General features: G+C 36.6%; 1 protein-coding gene across 4 annotated transcripts in view; it reads left to right on the top strand.

Moving 5' to 3' along the window:
- The window catches only part of PCGF5 (polycomb group ring finger 5), a 61,524-nt gene that overhangs the window by 30,620 nt on the left and 12,397 nt on the right, over nucleotides 1-18,507 (top strand). For all 4 annotated transcript variants that reach the window (XR_003002488.1, XM_024739523.1, XM_024739524.1 and 1 more), the window contains exons 6-7: nucleotides 8,556-8,654; nucleotides 11,298-11,387. Coding sequence is in view for 3 of the 4 variants with exons in the window: in XM_024739523.1 (XP_024595291.1) it covers nucleotides 8,556-8,654; nucleotides 11,298-11,387 (189 nt within the window). In the remaining variant the exon portion in view is untranslated. The remainder of the gene's footprint in view (nucleotides 1-8,555; nucleotides 8,655-11,297; nucleotides 11,388-18,507) is intronic.

Raw genomic sequence — 18,507 nt, 5'->3', positions numbered from 1 at the left:
TGGTACATATATCTGGAGAGTACTGTAATTTGAAAAGATACATGCACCCTCTTGTTCATCACAGCCCTATTTACAATAGCCAAGACATCAAAGCAAATGAAATGTCCATCAGCAGAGGAATGGATAAAGAAGATGTGGTACGTATATACAATGGAATATTACTCAGCCATAAAAAAAGCACAAAATAATGCCATTTGCAGCAATATGGATGGACCGAGAGATTATCATGCTAAGTGAAGTAAGCCAGAGAAAGACAAATATCATATGATATCACTTATATGTGGAATCTAAAAAAAGTGGTACAAATGAACTTATTTACAAAACAGCAATAGAGTCACAGATGTAAAAAACAAACTTATGGTTACCAAAGGTGAAGGGAGGGGGAGCAGATAAATTAGGAAATTAGGATTAACAAATACACAGTAATAAATATAAAACAGCTAATAAGAACCTACTGTACAGCTCAAAGAATGGATATAGGTATATGTATAACTGATTCACTTTGCTGTACAGCTGAAACTAACAACACTGTAAATTAACTATACTCCAATAAAAAAAAATTTTAATGTGCAAAGAACTAAAAGAAATTATACCTAAACATCTACATGAAAGTACAAGAACAATCTCACCACCTAGAGAATATTAATTAAAAGATAGAAATAATGTTCTGGAGTTAAAAAGTGCAGTAAATGAAATGAAAAATTAACTGAAGAGATTCAGTGGCAGATTTGAGTCATGGGAAATGAACCCCAAAACTTGAAGATAGATTGAGATTATGCAGTTTGAGGAACAGAAAGAAACGTAATGAAGAAAAATGAGTGGATACCTGTAGGATAGCATCAGACTTACCAACATACACATAATGGAAGTCCCCAAAGAAGACAAGAAAAGGACAGAAAGTATATTTGAAGTTTTTGGCCAAAAACTTCCCAAATTTGATGAAAAACATTAAATATCCCAGGAGTTCAACAAACTCCAGATATGATAAACTCAAAGAAATTCATAGCTAGACTCATCATGATCAAACTGTTAAAAGACAGAAAATCTTGAAAGCGACAATAAAGACGTGACTCATCAGTTACAAGTGATGTTCAATAAGGTTAGTAGCTGATTTCTCATCAGAAGCTATAAAGGCCAGCAGGCAGTAGGATGACATATGCATAGTGCTGAAAGAAAAGAACCTGTCAACCAAGAATTCTATATCCATCAAAAATTTATACCCTTCAAAAAGGAAGGAGAATTTAAAATACTGCCAGGTAAACAAAAAGTAAGAGACTGTGTCACTACCAGACCACCTCTGCAAATAATGAAGGGCGTCCTTCAGGCTTAAACAAAACGACACTTAGTACTCAAATCCACATTAATAAATAGAGACCACTAGTAAAGGTAACTGTACAGGTAAATATAAAAGGCAAAAGTAAAGTATGTTTTGTGTGTAAACATTTTTTCTCCTATCTGCTTTAAAAGATGACTGCATCACCATTGTAAAGCAATTATACCCCAATAAAGATGTTTTAAAAAATAAATAAATTAAAAAAAAAAAAAGATGACTGCATAAAGCAGTAACTCTAAATTTATGTTAATGGACACACTAAGTTATAAAGATGTAATATGAGACAGTAACAGCCAGGGGTGGGGGGAAACAGCTACATAGGAGCAAATTTTTCTGTGCTATTGGAATTAAGATAGTATTATCCCAGAGTAGACTGTTACAAATTTAGATGTCAGTTGTAATCTTCAGGGAAATCACAAAGAAAGTCACTTGAAAATACACAGTAAAAGAAATGACAAGGCAGTTAAAGAGGCATTTTGTAGTATATCATTTCAACACAAAATAAAACAGTAATTGAGAAACAGAGGAACAAAAAGGCCTAAGATACAACAGAAAACAAATTTTTTAAATGGCAGATATAAATCCTACCCTAACAGTAATTATCTTGAAATGGATTAAACTCTCCAGTTAAAGGCAAGTATTGGCAGACTGCATTAAAAATACATGATACAACTCTATGTTGTCTGCAAGAGACATAGCTTAGATTCAAAGACACAAATGGGTTGAAAGTAGGGGAATGGAAAAAGAAATACCATGCAAACAGTAACCAAAAGAGCAGGAGTGGCAGTAGACTTTCAGACAAAAATTATCAGAAACAAAGAAGGACATTTTATAATGATAAAAGTGTTAATCCGGGCTTCCCTGGTGGCGCAGTGGTTAAAGGCAACCTACAAAATGGGAGAAAATATTTGCAAATCATAACTTCAGGGGTTTTTTTGTTTTCTTTAGACTTCCTTTTTTTTTTGAATTTTTCTTTATACAGCAGTTTCTTAGTAGTTATCTAGTTTATACATATTAGTGTATACATGTCAATCCGAGTCTCCCAATTCATCCCAACAACCCTCCCGCCAATTTCCCCCCTTGGTGTCCATATGTTTGTTCTCTACATCTGTGTCTCTATTTCTGCCTTGCAAACCGGTTCATTTGTACCAATTTTCTAGATTCCACATATATGTGTTAATATACAGTATTTGTTTTTCTCTTTCTGAGTTATTCACTCTGTATGACAGTCTCTAGGTCCCTCCACGTCTCTACAGATGACCCAATTTTGTTCCTTTTTATGGCTGAGTAATATTCCATTATGTGTATGTACCACATCTTCTTTATCTGTTCGTCTGTCGATGGGCATTTAGGTTGCTTCCATGACCTGGCTATTGTAAATAGTGCTGCAATGAACATTGGGGTGCATGTGTCTTTTTGAATCATGGTTTTCTCTGGGTGTATGCCCAGTAGTGGGATTGCTGGGTCATATGGTACTTCTATTTTTAGTTTTTTAAGGAACCTCCATAATGTTCTCCATAGTGGCTGTATCAATTTACATTCCCCCCAACAGTGCAAGAGGGTTCCCTTTTTCCACACCCTCTCCAGCATTTGCATAACTTTAGGTGTTAATATGCAGAATATGTAAAGAACTCTGAAACTCAACAACAAAAATAAATAATCCAATTAAGAATTGGGCAAAGGGGTTAAATAGACATTTCTCTAAAGGTGATATACAGATGGCCAACAGGCATATGAAAAGATGCTCAATCAACATCACTGATTATCAGAGAAATGAAAACCAAAACCACAATAATATATCACCCTTTAGGATGGCTACTATCAAAAGCAAAACAGAAAATAGCAAGGGTCAGTAAGGACATAGAGACCTGGGAACCTTTGTGCACTACTGGTGAAATTGTAAATTGTGCAACCCCTATGGAAAACAATGTGGCGATTCCTTCAGAACCTAAACAGAATTACCTTATGATCCAGCAATCTCATTTCTGGGTATATATGCAAAAAATTGAAAGCAGAGTCTAGACACCCATGTTCATAGATGCACTATTCACAATAGCCAAGGAGGTGGAAGCATTCCACATATCCATCAACAGATAACAAAATGTGGTGTATACAGTGGGTACAGCCTTTAATCATTCAGCCTTTAAAAGGAAGGAAATCCTGTCATGTCCTACAACATGGATGAACTTGAGGACATTATGCTAAGTGAAATAAGCCAATCACAAAAAGACAGATACTATGTGATTCCACTTGAGGTATCTATTCAAATACATAAAAACAGACAGTATTATGGTGGTTACCGGGGCTGGGAGGAGGGGGGGAAAAGGAGTTGTCAGTGTAAGGTTTTCAGTTTGTCCCAGTGAAAAAATTCTGAAAATCTGTTTCACAACAGTGTCAATATACACAACACTGCTCAAGTATCCACTTAAAAACAGTTAAGACGGTAAGTTTTGTGTTCTGTGTTTTTTACCACAATTAAAATTGCAAAAAAAACTTTAGAAGAACGGAAAATTATGACCAGTTTTCTTCATGAATACAGATGCAAAAATCAACAAAATACTAGCCAACTGAATCCAGCAACGTGAAAAAGGATTGTACATCATGACCAAGGTTGGTTCAATGGTGATATACCATATTACTAGAATAAAGGTGTGAAAACTACATAATCATCTCAGTAGATGAAGAGAAAGCATTTGACAAAATCAGTACTCTTTCTTGGTAAAAACACTCAACAGATTATGACTAGAAGGGAACTGCCTCAACCTGAAAAAGGTATCTACAAAAAACCCACAGCTATCATCATAGTTAATGTTGAAAGCTTTTCCCCTTCGATCAGGAATAAGACAAGGATGTCTGCTTTCACCACTTCTATTCAATATTGTGCTAGAGTTTCTAGCTAGAGTAATTAGACAAGAAAACAAAACTAAAATCATCCAGACTAGAAAAGAAGTAAAACTATTTCTGTTTGCACATGGTATGGTCTTGTATATTGAAAATCCTTAGGAGTCCACAGAAAAAGGATGTTAGCTAGAAAACAAGCTCAGCAAGGTTACAGGATACAAGAACTAGGAATAAATGGGGAATGTACAATCCAAAAATGAAAGTTTAAAAAGTGATTTCATTTTACAGTAGCATCAGAAAGAATAAAATAGGAGGAATATGTTTACCCAAAAAAGGTGTAAGATTTGTGTACTGAAAACTACAATACAGCAAAAGAATTTAAGAAGGCCTCAATAGATGGGAGGGCATCCCATGTTTCTGAATTAGAAGACTGACTTAATATTGCTAAGATGGCAGTCCTACCCAAATTGCTCTTCATATTCAATGAAAATTCTAACCAAAATTCTAACTGCCTTTTATGGGACCTGGAATAGTCAAAAACACTCTAAAGAACAAAAACATGGAAGGACAATTTCAAAACCTGCTTCAAAACTCTAGTAATCAAGACAGTGTGATAACTGGCATAAGCGTAGACATAAATGAGTGAAACAGAATTGAGATTCAGAAATCCATATATCTATGATGAGTTTATTTTCGACACGGGGCAAAGTTAATTCAAGGAGAAAGAATAATCTTTCAACCAGTGATGCTAAAAGAACTGAATATCCACATGTAAAAAATGAACTCGGATCCCTACCTCATGCTATGTACAAAAATTAATTCACAACGGATCAAATACCTAAATGTAACAGCTGAAACTATAAAACTCTTAGAAGAAAACATAGGGATAAGTTTTCATGACCTTGGATGTTGCAGTGGATTCTTAGGACAAGCATCAAAAGAAAGATAAATTAGACTATCAAAATTAAAAACTTTTGTACATCAAAGAACACTATCAAGAAAGTGAAAAGACAACCTGCAAGAATGGGAGAAAGTATTTGCAAATCACATGTATGATAAGCCTTTGTATCCAGAATGTATAAACTGCTTTTACAAGTCAACAACAAAAAGCTAATCTTTTTTTTTTTTTTAAGTGGGCAAGGGATTTGAATTGTATATTTTCCCTGGAGAAATGTCTGATAGCCAACAAGCACATTAAAAGATCCTACACATCGTTAGTCATTAGGGCTATGTAACTAAAAATCACCATGAGGTACCACTTCACATCCACTAGGATGGCTATAATTTTTAAAAAAGGAATGGGTAGAATGTGGAGTAATTGGAACCCTTGTACATTACTGATGGGAAGGTGAAGTGCTGCAGCTGCTGTGAAAAACAGTTTGGCAGTTCCTCAAAAAGTTGAACAGAGTTACCATATGACCCAACATTTCCACTCCTGAATACATGCTCAAGAGAATTGAAAACATATGTTCACACAAAATCTTGTACATGAATGTGCATAAGAACCTTATTTGTAATAGCCAGACAGTGAAAACAGCCCAGATGTCCATCAACTTATGAATGGATAAAATGTGGTAAATCTACCCATTGGAATAGTAGTCAGCTATAAACTGGAATTAAATACTGATACATGCTACAACCTGTACAACATGAATGAACCTTGAAAACATTATGCTAAGTGAAAGAAGCCAAACACATATTGTATGATTCCATTTATATGAGATGTCCAGAATAGGCAGTTCCATACACACAGAAGGTTAGATTAGCAGTTGTCAGGGTCTGGGGACAGGGAAGAATGAGTAGTGACTGCTAGTGGGTGTGGAGTTTCTTTGGGGGTGATGAAAGTGTCCCAGAACCAAATAGTGGTAGTGGTTGCACAGCCTCACGACTATACTAAAAACTACTGAATTGTAGCTTTAAATGGTGACTTCTGTAGTGTTTGAATTATATTTCAATTTTTTTAGAAGTCAAAAAAAGTCAAGCTCGACAATTGCGTTAGCTGGTGGAGATACTAACCATATCATTCTGAAGACAAGAGAAGAAACATTGTAAGGTGTTTGGGCTTAAAAACAAACAAAAAATCCAATTATCATTATCACAAGAACTAGAATTTGTTGAAGTGTGTCCTAGAACTGGAAGCCCATCTAACTTGTGACATGGACCACTATCTGACTTCAGATCTAGTCTTTATAACTCTCTAAAAACAAAGGGATAAAGAGTAAAAAAAGCCTCTAGGGTAACCACCTTAGAAGCAGAAAGGAGCCTTTTTGGAACTGGTCCTCTTCTGGCCTGAGTCAGAAGGGACTGGTTAAAAGGCAAGGGGATTGTTCCATGAAAGGGGAAGTTAACATTCTTGAAACACAACCCAAATCTTTTCCATATATTACTTCTTCAAATATACAGGTGTGCTGGAATGTTGATCCCCTCAGGGCAGCAGAGCAGGGTCTGGGCTCCACATCCACTGCCCCAGGGGTCTCCCTTTTAACCCCGCTGTGTGTAGTACGAATGTTTCCATTTCCTATGTGTGTCATGAAACGAAATGGTTAGGGAAGAAGCACTGCTCTTAGGGTCATCTCTTTAAGGTTCTCCCCACCTGCCTTATCATCATGTACTGATCGCCCTTAATTGTCATTGCCCCTCTTAAAATATGTCAGCTACTTTTCAGAGAGCTATACAGCAGTTCCCAAGTGCACCTAGCTAGGAAACAACAGGGTTAATTTGGTGTAGTTATATTTTTATAGAGAGAGAATGCATAATTGTTATATTTTTATTTCCAACGCACTTACAAATCAAATATTAAATAATCCAAGATGGAATTTTGTTAGCGATCGATGTCAAACCTTATTGGATTATAAATTCCAGAAATAAGCTTTTGCCTACTTTTTAAAATCTTTGCTTTTCTGACATCTCTATACTTACTAATAATTTTGAGAAGGTTATAACTAATGACGACAGGTCATTTCTGCAGGTTCTTTCAACGTTAGACTTCCTCGCAGATAAGATACACTTAAAGGGTCTTCCAGTACCCTCACATTATTCTCTGACTTAACTGGGACCTATGAAACATGCTAACAATTATTTATAAGCTGTTTAGAGCAAGAAAACAGATAGGAAACCTTGATGAGGTTGAGATGATGTGAGCAGATAACAGAGAATGTCTATGTGTGTATCTATCACTTTGTTTTCATGCTGGCTAGAATGTCAGTCTTCCCATTTGAAATGGGTAGAATACGTCTTGCTTTAGATGTGACTTTTAACTTGTTTTCTTTTAATGGATACTTTACCATCTGAATTGTGATCAGGTGTCATTTGTAGGTTAGTTTCTGTTGGTCTCGGCTGGGAAATATATTTTGCTAGGAATATATTTTGACTGGATAGTTCTACTTTTTGACTTAGTGAATTAAAGAACATCTCCAAATTGTTGACCTAATTTCCTAAACATAAGTAGAAGTAACACTTTATACCTTTAAAAAATTCAATTGGGGGCTTCCCTGGTGGCACAGTGGTTGGGAGTCCACCGGCCGACGCAGGGGACATGGGTTTGTGCCCCGGTCCGGGAAGATCCAACATTAAAAAAAAAAAAAAAAAAAAAAAAAAAAATTCAATTGCTGGGTTTTGTTTTTGGTTTAGTGTTGATCATTTTTAAGGTTTGGGAATATAGTTTTGTTTCACAAATTGGTTCATGTTTATCATGTCTGCAACCTCATTTTGACTCATTTTCGGTGTCCATTCTAGATTGGTTCTTATATTTTAGTGATGTTCAGCCTTAATGAATGAATTAGTACTGCTAACGAAATGCGAAAAATCAAGGCATGTACAACATTGTTTTTCCAGTAAAGTACTGCCACAGCCCATCAGACACTGACTGGGCATATTTCTCCCCAACCAAGAGTTCATACTACACGACTTCTAGTTGGTGGGGATCTTGTGGCCTAACTGGCTTCTGTCTGTTGAACCCGAAGTCTCCTCAGAGCCCCATTTGAAATCACTGCTTTAAAAAAAAAAAAAAAAAATTTTATGTTTGACGGTTTTTTTAATGTGCCTAATTCTTTCAGAAGTGACAAAATATTTTATATGCTTTTTGTGACTTTATTTTCAATTAAACTCATGATGTATTCTTTACCAAAAGGTTTAGAGGAATGCAGATTGCGTGTTTGCAAGGGTTTTCCTAGTACACGTGATGGTACACGATATTCTTGAAGAGTATCATCTAAGTACCCAAGAATTAGGAACATTTTTACTCACAAGTACTAAAGAGCTCTAAATTGAAACATTTTCAGAATACATCTTGAAAATACTCAAAATGATAGTGGAAATGACACCTGTAGTGTTATTAAAAGCGAGGTAAAATATTTTCATTAGTAATCTTTATTTCCTTTAGGGTTTAATGAAGAAATTCATTCGGTGTTCTACACGTGTAACTGTGGGAACGATTAAAAAATTTCTAAGTTTAAAACTAAAACTTCCAAGTTCTTATGAGGTAAGTTAATAATCTAATCTTGATCATTTTGATAATTCTAATCTGAAGTAAAATTCTAATAAATTAATTTTGTGGAAACTTTGGTTTCATGTTAAAAACTTTTGGAATGTAATATTCTATTTGTGTAATCTGTGTTTTAGAATTTAACGTCCTGACTAAAACATGATACTAATAAACCTAACGTTTTATAATTAGAGGAGATATTTAAATAACATTAAGTATTCTTGAAATAAATATCCCAGCTAAATGGATACTTTTTTTTTTAACGCCAGCATGCTTTATGGTATGTCTTTTTCTTTCAATCTGAGACCTTTCAATCCATTTTAATGAATTCTTTGTAGACTTCTTTTTCAGAATGTAAAACATTGTCTTTTTATCAAAGGGATTTTGTAATGTTTATTTAGTTCTGTAACATGCAAAAATGATATTTGCTTAGACCTAAGTAAAACCAACATACTGCATCTGCATACATGTAGTCTACTAGTTTCTTACAGAAGTCAGTTGCCCTGATGTTGATCACAGTACAGCTTGTAAAGTGTGCAGTGTTAGAGAATGTTTATGACCCTATAGCTCTGGCTATCCCTTACAAGGAGATGTGGCCACCATTTCTCACCTGCCCAAACGGCAGTCTTGCAACTTGTGTGAATTTCCTCTTCCTCCCCTTTGAGTTCCTCTAGTCTCATCTAAAACAACTAAAGATGGAGGCTAGCTTCCAGTATAAACAGAGACATCAAAGGAAAAATAGTTTTTCAGGCTTATGTACAATAGTATTCATATGAACAGTTATAGTAGAAATTAAACAGGATTTGAACATAGGTATTGACAAGTATTAAGTCTGTATTTTGAGGAAACCTCTGAACCTGACCTTTTAAAATGTCTTGCAGATTACTAATTAATCTATGGATTAAGAATTAATTCTTACGTGTTTGGTCCTATAAAAAAATTTCCAGAGATAGTAACTTTTACATTAGGAAAAAAATTGTGAATGTTAAAGCCATATGTACTTGATAGAAGTAAAAGAAAGAAAAAGATGTAGAGATATAAACACAGTGAAATAGAAAATGAAATTGTTTTTATAATTTGGTTTTGCTCTTTATTCTCTTCTTGCAAAATACCACTTGCAGTTTTATTTCCTTACTTTCAAGTGTGACTCACTGAGTTATTTTCTAGTTTTCAGGAAGTTGTTAGAGCTGAGAGGACTGTTACTCTCATACAGTCTTACCACTGGCGCTTACTACATACATTTCTCCGTAGACTTTTCTATAGAAAGGATGGAAGGGGGAGAAACTGAATTCACTGACATCTCCTTATCTATCCCAATGCAAAGACCTTTCCCTATGATTTTTAGTAATATTTACTGTTCCCCCCCTTATTTTGCTGCCCCACATGTAAGGGGATGATTTAATGACATTCCTAACAGCTGAAGTGTCTGTAACAGCACTGGTAACTGGGGCAGGATGGTTTGGTTTTCAAATGACAATAATGGAAGCTGCGTACCTAGTTGGGAATTGCATCCTAAGTAAGTCTCTTTACCTCTTTGCTTATGAATTTATTTTACAGGCAAGATAAAGAAAATGAAACTATCTACTTTGTTCTTTTAAAAACAAAATGGTGTCTGAAAAACATTCTGCGGTCCATTTAAGTCACCATAAATCATCCAGAAATCAATATAATTTAGCTAATAATTTATCTAGTACAATTGGAGCTATACTCATTTTAGACCTAAAGTTCAAAACTCCAGTCTCTGTCTAGCCAGACAGGAATTATTTAAAAGCCATTCTTCCTCCTTTCCATACTTTAAATCCTATCAGTTTGCTTTTAATCTCTAGAAAACCGAAATGTTTTATTTATAGGGATCTATAATAAATGCTTGTTTAGTGATGCTTTGTTGAATTTGTAAATCATAGCCACAGCTCCTGTGGCCTTGCTAAGGACTGGGGGCAGCAGGGGTGGTTTGGTGGCTGCAGCTCTAGAGCAAAAGTGAGCACTGATAAGTATGACCCTTTTTTGAAGTTCCATACAAGGTGGGAAGATGGCCTGGTAAATATTATGCAGGTTACCAGCTAAGCATAGCAGAGAGGTGGGAGAGCCCTGGGAGATGCAGGCCTGTGGCCTGGTCCTAATTGTTCTGTCAGCTTGAATGCCTTGAAGCACCCAAAAATCATGTATCCATATCCATTCCTTTACCCGCTGCAAATATAAACTAATGCAGAGGAGGAAAGCAGCTCCTTCAAATGAGAGATGAATTCATAAGCCAAATGTGCCATGAGGAATTATAAGGTTTCCACAATTTCTTCTCATTCAGTAAGAAATCACAGAAATATGTCTAAATCTCAAAGGCTGCACAGAGACATAGACTAAGAAGGTTCACATTGCGTTTCAGAATTAGGTGATGAACTTGAGATAGAGGTATGTGGGACAAGACAGACAGTGATTCATGTTAATTATATCTGAATTGTTAATACCAGTGAGAGGAGCCTGTGCTTTTAATAGAAAGATCCAGTGTTCTTCTCAAATAATGGACACTACTTCTATTTTGATATAAGTATTTGAATCTTTTTTGAAATTTGGGGAAAAGAATGTAAAACACTTACGAATTGTGAATTATTTATGTTAATGGATCTGTAACTATTCTTTTTAAAGTTGGATGTGCTGTGCAATGGTGAAATTATGGGGAAGGATCATACTATGGAGTTCATCTACATGACACGATGGCGACTAAGAGGCGAAAACGTAAATTGCTTTTATATACCTATGTGTATATTTAGTTCTTTACCATTATGTTATTCAAATTTAACAGTTACTTAGACACTTAAAAAAAAAAAAAAAAACTAGCTTGGGAAAGAAGAAACTGGTTCCTCTTATTGTTTCTCAGCTACTCCATGATAGTTGGTCCCAAGTACAAGGCCGAGATCTGTGTTAGATGTGGTTTTGTTATATTTAAGGTAAGTTTAAAACATCAGTTTGAATATGTTCAGAACTCAGCTAACCTAGAGATGGAGGAGATAGCACTTACATTTTTTTAAACTCCAGTAAATTATGGGAACTTTTAAGTTCTGCCCTGGCTAGTATGTTTAATGGTTAAGATATTTTTTGTTTGTGGTAGAGGAAACAGATAGGGTAGAATCTAGATAATCTTTTTTTCAGGTACCGACTTTACATTGAAAGTATAAAATCGGACCGAAGGGTAAGTGAGTTTGCAGTGGTTTCTGATGCCAGAATTAGATTGCCGTGCCTTAGGCCCCAGGCAATATGGGAGAGATGATTAAAAGGAGGAAACTAAGAAATTTTTTTTTAAACCCCAAAGGAGTTTGTATTTTGAACTATATCTTTGATTAGGGTTAATTAGAAGGTTCAAGTGTATTTTATGAGTTATATGTAACATTGATATTAGGGAAATTTGAGGGGCTAGGGATTGTAAGGCTGATATGTAGCAGTAAGGAATACAGTAGTAATTATAAAAAAACACAAAATTAAGAAATGCAGCCTCACACAATTACAGTGGCTCAAAAACATACTTATGTTGAATGTAAACATCTATGGAACTTTTTTTTTTTCAGAAGAACTGTCTTGGTATGATACAATAATAAATGAAGCACATAACTTCTTAATTCAGAATTTTTTTCCATTCACATCCCACTTGGATGACGCCTTCCTTGTGAGGCTGAGTTCTCGTGACCAGGAGGAATAAGTTATGTTCTAGTCCCAGCCACCAACTGGTTGTGTGCCTTGAGGAACTCATGAAACCTCTCTAGGGCTCCTTTTTTTAAAATTCTAATTGTCTTTGTATTTGGTAAATTACTACTTGCCTATGACATTTTATATATTTTTTAATGGTTCTACATACATCACTCTCATTTAATCCATCTAACCAGAATGTTTTGGGTACCAAGTGCAGATTACAGAGGTAGTCAGTTCTCTTGCCTGGCCCTGCTGGGGCCTAAATATTGCGATATTACACATAATAGTAATACCACAATATTGGTATAATTTTAGCTTTCTTTGATAGTTCACTGGACACTTCAGTATGTGTTAGTGCTTGATATCATCATTATGAATAGGTTTGCCTTAAGGTTGAAGAGCTGTAACTCATCATCCACTGCAAGACATCTACTGATACTCACTTGTCCCTTCACCAGATCCCTTCCCAAAGGTCTCCCACACTGCCAGTTATTTTAATGTCAAAGCATGGAAGAGCTAATTCATAGAAATTGTTATTAATAAAGAGAAACCAGTCTTCACTACAGTTACGCTTCTGATTACACATTTCCGAATAGTTTAAATTCCCTGGTTAAGGCATATTTTAATAAAAATTGGTTCAGAAAAATGGTTTAGTACCTTATTTTTATTCAGGTAAAAACAACCAATAAATAGGAAAAAGATGCCACATTTTATACTTAGTACAACAGTAAAGAAATAGCCCATTTCGTTTTTTTGGCATGACAACCCTGTTTTTTGTGTGTTCTCCTCCTCTAAACCTGTTTCTCCCTCAGCCTTCACATTCTCATTAGTTCCAAGATTAATAGTTCCATTTTTCCAGTTTCTCAGACCCAAATCCCTAAAGTCAGTCCTGATTAGTTTCATCCATCCTTAGCAAATTCTTTGACCTCTACCGTCAAAATACAGTAATGAGAATCCAGTTACATCTTATCACCTCCTCTTCTGTCACTCTGGTCCAAGCCACTGTCACTCTTCTCCAGAATTTCTATAGAAGTCTCTTAACTGGGCTCCATGCTTCTACTCTTTTTTTTTTTTTTAACGTCTTGAATTTCTCACAGCTGTGTGTTTTAGTTTTTTTTTTACATCTTTATTGGAGTATAATTGCTTTATAGTGGTGTTAGTTTCTGCTGTATAACAAAGTGAATCAGTTATACCTATACATATATCCCCATATCCCCTCCCTCTTGCGTCTCCCTCCCACCCTCCCTATCCCATGCTTCTGCTCTTGCCACCACCTGTGCCCCCTCCCATCTTCACCCAGCACAGCAGCCAGAGTGACCCTCTTAACACAAGTTAGAACATGTCGCTTCTGTGCTCTAAGTTATCCCGTACCATCTAATGGCATTTAGATAAAAGCCAAAGTCCTTCCAGGGACCTATAGATGGTGGACCCCACACAGTTTTCCCCAAAGACATCTTTGCTCTTACCCTTTGCTCCCTCCCTCTCGCTTCACTGGCCTCTGTGTTTGTTTCCTCTAACATGCCAGGCTTGCCCTTGCCTCCCCAAATATCCACCTAACTTGTTCCCTTTACCCCCTTCACCCAGAGAATTTTGCTTCTACATCCCCTCCTCAGTGAGGCCTCTGACTTCCGTTAATAGTCCAACCCCTCTCCTGATCTGGCACTCTTAACCCCTTGTCATGCCTTGCCATTCTCCACAGTATTTCATACCGTCACTATACCTCTTCTGTATGTTTATTGTTTGTCCCCAACTAAAATGTAGCCTGAGGGCAGGGATGATTATTTGTTCACTGCTCAGTCTCCAGCACCTAGAGCAGTGCCTAGTACAGATACTCAGTAAGTATTTGTTTGAAGAGTAAATTGAATGAAAGTTTTGTCTTTTATAAGGTAGTAGTTAGGCAAAATATAGCTTAAAGGTCATTTTGTTTATTTCAGTCTGTTTCCCATTTGTTTTCTGTTAAACAAATTTTAAATTTTTGCTCATGTTCCAGTTAATTATGAGTTATTATAATTGATGAATTCTGACAGTTGGAGTGAATGGACAAACTAACAATAAAACAATTCTTTCTTGATTAAGCCCCTTCCAGCATATTTATTGCAGTCACGTCCTTTCCCATCTGTACCCTTCATTGCCAGCAAGATGCCAGATTGTCTGAAAAGCTCTCGTTACTGTCTCTACTGGCATTGCTAACTGGCTCTGTCTTGGCCTGGGGTCGGCATATTTCCTAAACTAATGACCGCCTTATGGTTCTTTCACTTACTTCTGGTACTTTTTTATATTAAACATTTTAATCTACCTGGGATTTGTTCATTTACACACACACACCTACAACAAGGCTAAGACTCTAAAACTTATTCTAAGAATTTTTTGCCAGAAATAGTTTATTGAATAAGTCATACTTTGCCTCATTGTTTTGAGATGTCACCGTTATCTGTGCATATGTATCTAGACATATGTGTACACATGCAGATGTGTATATCTATGTTCCTGGACATTGTTTTGTTCTTCTGAGTAGGGCTTAATCCTATACCAGCATTTCACATTATAGCTTTTATAAAAATCTGATCACATAACAGCCCTATCTAAAACTCCTCAATTGTCTATTTTCTTTGGGATATATTTAAATAAAGTCCAAACTAACTTAAAAGGAAAATAGTTGGGCCTTCTAGGTTACTTTATGATGTCTATCAGCATCTGTTAGGAAAAAGCTCCTTATTTTTTTTTTTAATTGTGTTGGCTAGTTTTCCCCCTTTATTGTTTAGGTGGGCTTGAGAATGGGATTGTGATTGGCATCGTATTAAATTTCTTGATTGACTTGGCTGGCATTTGGAGTCCTTTATTCTCTTTGGTGCTGTGGGGTGCCCTCTGAAGTTCTGGACTCTTCTCTGTGCCTCTGAGTAGAGTCTGTGGTTTTCTTCCCTCTTCATGTTGGATGCCACCTCTGCCTTTCTGGGTCTTTTGCCTCAGGCAGGATCCCCCGTATTCAGATCACCTCTTGGCCTTGTCCTCTTGCTAGACTCCTGGGGGGAACCTCGGGGAGTCAGTTTTGCCTCCACTCCTCAGAAACAGGACATTTCTGCCTGTGCCACACAGCATCTGGGCCACTCCTCCCCTTTATCCTGGGACGGTTTTTTGCAGTACGCGGGCCTCTCACTGCTGTGGCCCCTCCCGTTGCAGAGCGCAGGCTCAGCGGCCATGGCTCACGGGCCCAGCCGCTCCGCGGCATGTGGGATCTCCCCAGACCGGGGCACAAACCTGTGTCCCTTGCATCGGCAGGCGGACTCTCAGCCACTGCGCCACCAGGGAAGCGCATTGTGATGCATTTTTGAAAGACTTTTATCTTTAGGAATCAAATATCCAGACAAACTTAGCTAAGTCCCAGAAATTTTTCAGTTCATAACAGTATTTGCACCTCAAGATTGGTGTTCATCTTTTGCTTATTAGTGGGAGAAAATGTACCTTTTTTTTAAACCATTGCTTCGCAAACTTTAATGCAAATCACAAAACACCTGGGGAATCTTGGTAAAATACAGATTCTGATTCAGTAGTTCTGGGGCGAGGACAGAAATTCTGCATTTCTGACAAGCTCCCAGGCGTTGTATGTGCACCTGATATTTGGGGCCACCCTTTGAGTAAGATGATTTTAGGGGACATGATCCATGACCACTGACCTACCCTGTAGTTTCCACATCCATGAATTGAGGTGTAGAATTGAAGAATTAGACCTCAGTTTGGAAGGGACTTAATTGCCAATCTAATTACATGGATTCTGTTTATAATATCCATGCAGTGTTCATCACATTTTTTGAAACATAAATGGGATCATATGTACTGTTTTGCAGCTTCTTTTTCTCATTTGTTAATATGTCTTGTGGAGAATCAGTAAATTTTAAAATAATTATTTGTAACAAATTTATAGTATTCCACTTGTGTGGCTGTAGCATAATTTGATTAATATACTCGTTTGATTTGACTCGTTTAGACTTTTTTCAAATATCTTGACATGACAAACAGTGCTGTATTCCAGTGTATATATCTTTTTGCACATGTGGAAGCATATTTATTGGCTAAATTCCAGATGTGGATTTACAGCAGAGTATGCATGTTTTAAATTTTGATAGGTACTGATAAATTGTCCTCTAAAAAGTTTTTAGCAGTTTATAGTCATACCAATAATGTATGAGTGCCTATTTTCTGATACCCTCACCAACACTTCATATTTTCAGTTTTGTATTTCTTGTGTGAAGTTTCTTTCCATATCCATTGCCCCTTTTTCCATTGTGAACTTTATCTTTTTCCTACTGACTCCTAGGAGCTCTTTATGTATTCTGGATATTCATCTTTTATTATGTATTTTGCAGCTATTTCCTCCCTGTTGTATCACGCTGCATAGTTTTGCCTCCGTTTTTTGGTCCTTAAAATTGGGGTAATAATACCTATCTTGAAAAATTTTAGTAAGAATTAATGAAATACAATAAAGTACTTAGCAGAGTGCCGGACATAATAAATGTTATTTTATTAATAGCTTATGTATGTTTGCTTTCATTATTATTATAATTCTCTCCTCCTACACTTAGTCTCATGTCTGCAAGCTAACTGTTAATATCTCTGTCTCTTCAGCCTCAGCTTTCACCATGAACTCATGTTCTTCCTGCTTACCTTTCCTTGGGTAGGTTGAGTACCTACTCTCAGGATTCCCCCTTTTCCCAGATAATATTGCCAGTCCCTACCTAAAGTTACTGCACCACGTTTGCCTTGCTTTGCTTTCTTTGCATTACCAAGCAATTTTAGGAAAAGCAAACATCTACCTTGACTGATACCAAAGAGATTAATAGGAAGCAAAACAAAAACAAAACAGTGAAATTTGCCTCTTTCTACCCTCTTTACTTGTTAAATGCTATTTGGGACTTGCATAGTTAGGCAAAGTCTTGTAGGCCGCAGTGTGGGGAGTCTTCGGAGAGAAGGGGGAAGGTTGTCAACGATAGCAGTGCTGGGTGTGTCTTACAGCATGTTGATGACCCCAGTACAGAAATTCAAAGACTAACTTCTAGGGAAAAAAATTGCTAAAGTCTTTCAGGAAATGGAAAATATCTAAAATTTTATTTTAAAAACTACCAGTATACTTTTTTTAATAATTGCTTATTTAAATATTCTTCCAAAGTATATTTTAAAAACCTGCTCTGGGATGTTAGATTTATCCTGGTTAATTTGTATCTCACATTTTTTTTTTTTTTTTTGTGTGGTATGCGGGCCTCTCACTGCTGTGGCCTCTCCCGCTGCGGAGCACAGGCTCCGGACGTGCAGGCTCAGCGGCCATGGCTCACGGGCCCAGCCGCTCCGCGGCATGTGGGATCTTCCCAGACCAGGGTACGAACCCGTGTCCCCTGCATCGGCAGGCGGACTCTCAATCACTGCGCCACCAGGGAAGCCCCATATTTTTAATCTTTTTTTTTCTGTTTTGAAGAAGCACACGATGTTGAATTCATGTATGCATAATTTTAAAGTGTGTTATGTTTCATAATTCCATTACAGTTCAAATGTTTATGCTTAATAAGGGTTCAGGATAATATTGAAAAATCAAGATTTGGGAATGATTTTTTAATATGAATGGTTAACTGTTAAAAGATGGTAGATTTAGAAATGAATCTACTCACTGGTTTAAAAATATGTTAATTCATTGATTTACTCATAAAACATTTGAGTGGCTGCTGTGTGCCAGTTCTGTGCCTTAGCTCTTAAGATTGCAAATATGAATAAGATTCAGACTCAAAGAGCTCACAATCTAATGCTATTAAAATAGTTATGGAGACTAAGAGTCTAATCGGAGGAATATAAAGAACCTAATCTAAAACAGAACATGGATCACTTACAGGCTGAGGCAAGTTCCCTGCCCCTCTCAGAGCTCTGAGATCCTCAGACAGTGTTCCCTCTCAGGGTGGTTGAAGAGGAGATCTAGGAGAGATTACTCACAGGAAAAGTTGGAAGAAAGAGGGTGCCCCTCCTGGATTGAGAAGGCGAGGGTTTTCTCAGGAATTTAGTATTTGAAGAGGAGATGGAAAGGATAGGTCACCGTTTTGGTAAATATTTGCAGAATATTAACAAAACTCATATCTAGAGACTGAAATAATTTCAAGCTAAAATTTACCAGTCACTAAGTTATTAAAGACTTTTT

Source organism: Neophocaena asiaeorientalis, unplaced genomic scaffold, assembly GCF_003031525.2.
Source record: "Neophocaena asiaeorientalis asiaeorientalis breed wild unplaced genomic scaffold, Neophocaena_asiaeorientalis_V1.1 scaffold597, whole genome shotgun sequence".
Lineage (NCBI taxonomy): Eukaryota > Metazoa > Chordata > Mammalia > Artiodactyla > Phocoenidae > Neophocaena > Neophocaena asiaeorientalis.
The sequence above is the reverse complement of the archived record's forward strand: the minus strand, read 5'-3'. Positions and strand labels throughout refer to the sequence as shown.